At 44.4% G+C, this 2,976-nt stretch overlaps 1 protein-coding gene across 1 annotated transcript; it reads right to left on the reverse strand.

Moving 5' to 3' along the window:
• Nucleotides 1-1,130: 1,130 nt before the first annotated feature.
• On the reverse strand, nucleotides 1,131-2,697 carry LOC114352840 (uncharacterized). Its single transcript, XM_028304584.1, has one exon. The coding sequence runs from the start codon at nucleotides 2,290-2,292 to the stop codon at nucleotides 1,336-1,338; it is 957 nt and encodes a 318-aa protein (XP_028160385.1). The 5' UTR covers nucleotides 2,293-2,697; the 3' UTR covers nucleotides 1,131-1,335.
• Nucleotides 2,698-2,976: the final 279 nt, after the last annotated feature.

Consider the following 2,976-nt stretch of genomic DNA (forward strand, 5'->3'; position numbering starts at 1 on the left):
ACCACGACCAGTGGGCTGAGTGTGAGTTTGCATCAAACGCGCTCACTAGTGAGTGCCTTATACAGAAGCTCAAAGTTGCACAGCGTGCTATGGAGAGGGCTATGCTCGGTGTTTCTTTACGAGATCGAATCAGAAATGAGGAGATCCGTAAACGAACTAAAGTAGCTGACATAGCCCGACGGATTAGCAAGCTGAAGTGGCAATGGGCAGGGCATATAGTACGCAGAACTGAGGGCCGATGGGGCAGCAAGGTTCTGGAATGGAGGCCGCGTACCGGAAAACGCAGCGTGGGACGTCCACCTACAAGGTGGACCGACGACGTAAAGGTAGCAGGGAAGCGCTGGACGCAGGCCGCTACCAATCGATCAACATGGAAAGCATTGGGGGAGGCCTATGTTCAGCAGTGGACGTCCTATGGCTGAAATGATGATGCCTCAGGCAGGAACATATTATCGTTTCCACCCTGTATGAAGCCGGGGCCACTCACCGCTGAGGCAGACGGAGCAGACGTAGCCGATGGTCAGCAGCTCGCGGTGGCAGAAGCACGCAGCGCGGTAGTCGACCCGACCGCGACCAGGCAGCACTAGTTTCACGCGTTCCAATGTTTCAGGACCCGNTTGCCATTAAGGCGGAACAAAGTTCGCCGGGTCAGCTAGTTTTAAATAAATAAATGAATAACAGTATTCTTCGTGATCATTCCCGAACCATCTGGTCAGTGAGGGAAGTGTAGAGCAATCCCTCCGTTTGCCTCTATTAAATTTGAGAGAGTCGTACTCTTGCAGTAATCAAAATCATCAGGTCACTAACTACTAAGGGCTGATTTTTCAATCCTCGGATAACTTTTAGAGTAGGCGCACACCGTTGATTTTTAGTTGGCCGATAGTTGTGCCCGATTTTAAATGGTATGAAGAATCGGCCAAATCGAATCAGCGTAGTGTGCGCACTCCCATACATGCCCATACTGATCAACTGCCCGACTAAACTATCGGCCGACGAAAAATCAACGGTGTGCGCCTACTCTTAACTGTAGAATAAGTTTGGCATATTGACAGTTTCAGTATGGGCAATAATATGTCAAAATGATAGTTAAAAGTCAACTGATTGAAAAATCAGCCCTAAATTACTGTTTCGTAGAACATGGTGCCATTTAATTAAAACGCTTTCTTTTACGGTTTTACAAATATATTGAAACCATGACAGTTCAGTACGACGACAAAAGCAAGAGAGAACAAAAGAAGTTCTAAACTAATTAAAAATAAAACGCCGCGTCGCGCACAGATTGGAGCAAGGAGGCTGAACGCCTCAACATCTTCCCGCCTCGTTAAAACGGAAGTTTTAACCCGTGATATCAACGCTGGTAAGTAGAGGGCACAGACGAATTAGGGGTCTCCGTACACTTCCTCTTGTTGTGTTGACGTCGGCCACTCTTGATACACCGTCTGCGCCAGGGAATAGTCTGGTAACACGCCCAAGTCTCCAGTTCAAGGGAGGGGTGTTGTCTTCTTGCAGCAAGACCAGATCTCCTACATTTAGTCTAGAGGTGTCATTCCGCCATTTGATTCGTTGCTGTAACTCTGCTATGTATTCTTTGGACCAGCGCCTCCAGAAGTGCTGATGAATCTGTTCTAGCCGTGCAAACCTCTTCAGTGAGTGTTCTTTTGCGTTTTTTAGATTTGCTGATGGTATCGACGTTAGAGGTCTTCCAATAAGAAAGTGCCCCGGAGTTAGGGAAAGGAGGTAGTTGGGAGATGATGATAGAGGATACAAAGGACGACTGTTTAATATTGACTCTATTTGGGCAAACAAGGTTGTGATTTCCTCAAATGTGAGGTGACTATTGCCGATTACACGTTTTGCATGATATTTTGCAGCTTTTACCCCGGCCTCCCAGATGCCGCCAAAGTGAGGAGCGTAAGTTGGAGTAAAAATGAATTTAATACCTTCTTGACTTGCAAAGCCAGATAGAGGTTCTGTGTTATTTTTTATAAAATCACCTACGTCTTTAGCAGCAGCTACAAAATTGCGGCCGTTGTCGCAGAATATTTCAATTGGCTTTCCTCTCCGTGCTATAAACCGTTTTAAAGTCATAACAAAAGATTCCTTAGATAAATCGCTAACACACTCTAAATGTATGCATTTAAATCGTAGGCAAACAAATAAGCACAAATAACATTTTATCAATCGGCTGCCACGGCCTTTACGATTCAAAATATAGAATGGACCAGCAAAGTCCAACCCAACGGACAAAAATGGAAAGTCAGGATTAAGGCGTTGGGGTGGTAAATTACCCATTTTAGGGCACAAAGTTTTACCCTGGATGCGTTTGCATCGAACACATTTGTTGTGAGTGCGCCTGGCTAAGTATCTACCATTGACTGGCCAGATGGTTTCGCGCACTGTGGCCAATAGTAATTGCGGACCTGCATGAAAGTTACGTAAATGTTCTCGTTGGAAAATTTACTTGGTTAAGTGATTAGAAGCGTGCAACAGTATTGGATGCTTCTTTTCGAACGAATAATGATAGGCGTCAATTCGTCCACCTACTCTTTGTTACTTACTTTAAATTTACATTAACTAAACTCTCACCTCGTTTTCGCTTCAATAAAGAATAGCTAGAGTATGGTTTGGTGACTTCTGATTTTGAGAGATGTCCCAATTCTGCATACTCTTGAATGAACTTTGAATATTCAGATTGCACAGCTGTATTTCTCTTGAACCTTTTCTCTAAATTTATCAAAGTACGTTTCTTCGCGAGAGCGTAAGTGTCTCCCAGGCAGTCGGGAGAATCAACTAGGGGTAGTCTTACACAAAACCTACCCGTCTCTGTCCTGTAAGTGTTAGCTACAAAATGATCCTCACACGCTTGTTCGCTATTGTTTAAACGTGATTTTGTGGGCAGTTCCTCTAACTCCCAAAATTTAGCTAGTGAATTATCTAAATCATTCAATGTAGAGTTTATAATGGCGTGATTACTTT

The sequence above is a fragment of the Ostrinia furnacalis genome, unplaced genomic scaffold, assembly GCF_004193835.3.
Source record: "Ostrinia furnacalis isolate ACB-3 unplaced genomic scaffold, ASM419383v2 OfSCF0152, whole genome shotgun sequence".
Classification (NCBI taxonomy): Eukaryota; Metazoa; Arthropoda; class Insecta; order Lepidoptera; family Crambidae; genus Ostrinia; species Ostrinia furnacalis.

Bases quoted from the DNA above. Each gene is read 5' to 3' on its own strand.
- LOC114352840 (XM_028304584.1), bottom strand. From the start codon at position 2,292: ATGGGTAATTTACCACCCCAACGCCTTAATCCTGACTTTCCATTTTTG.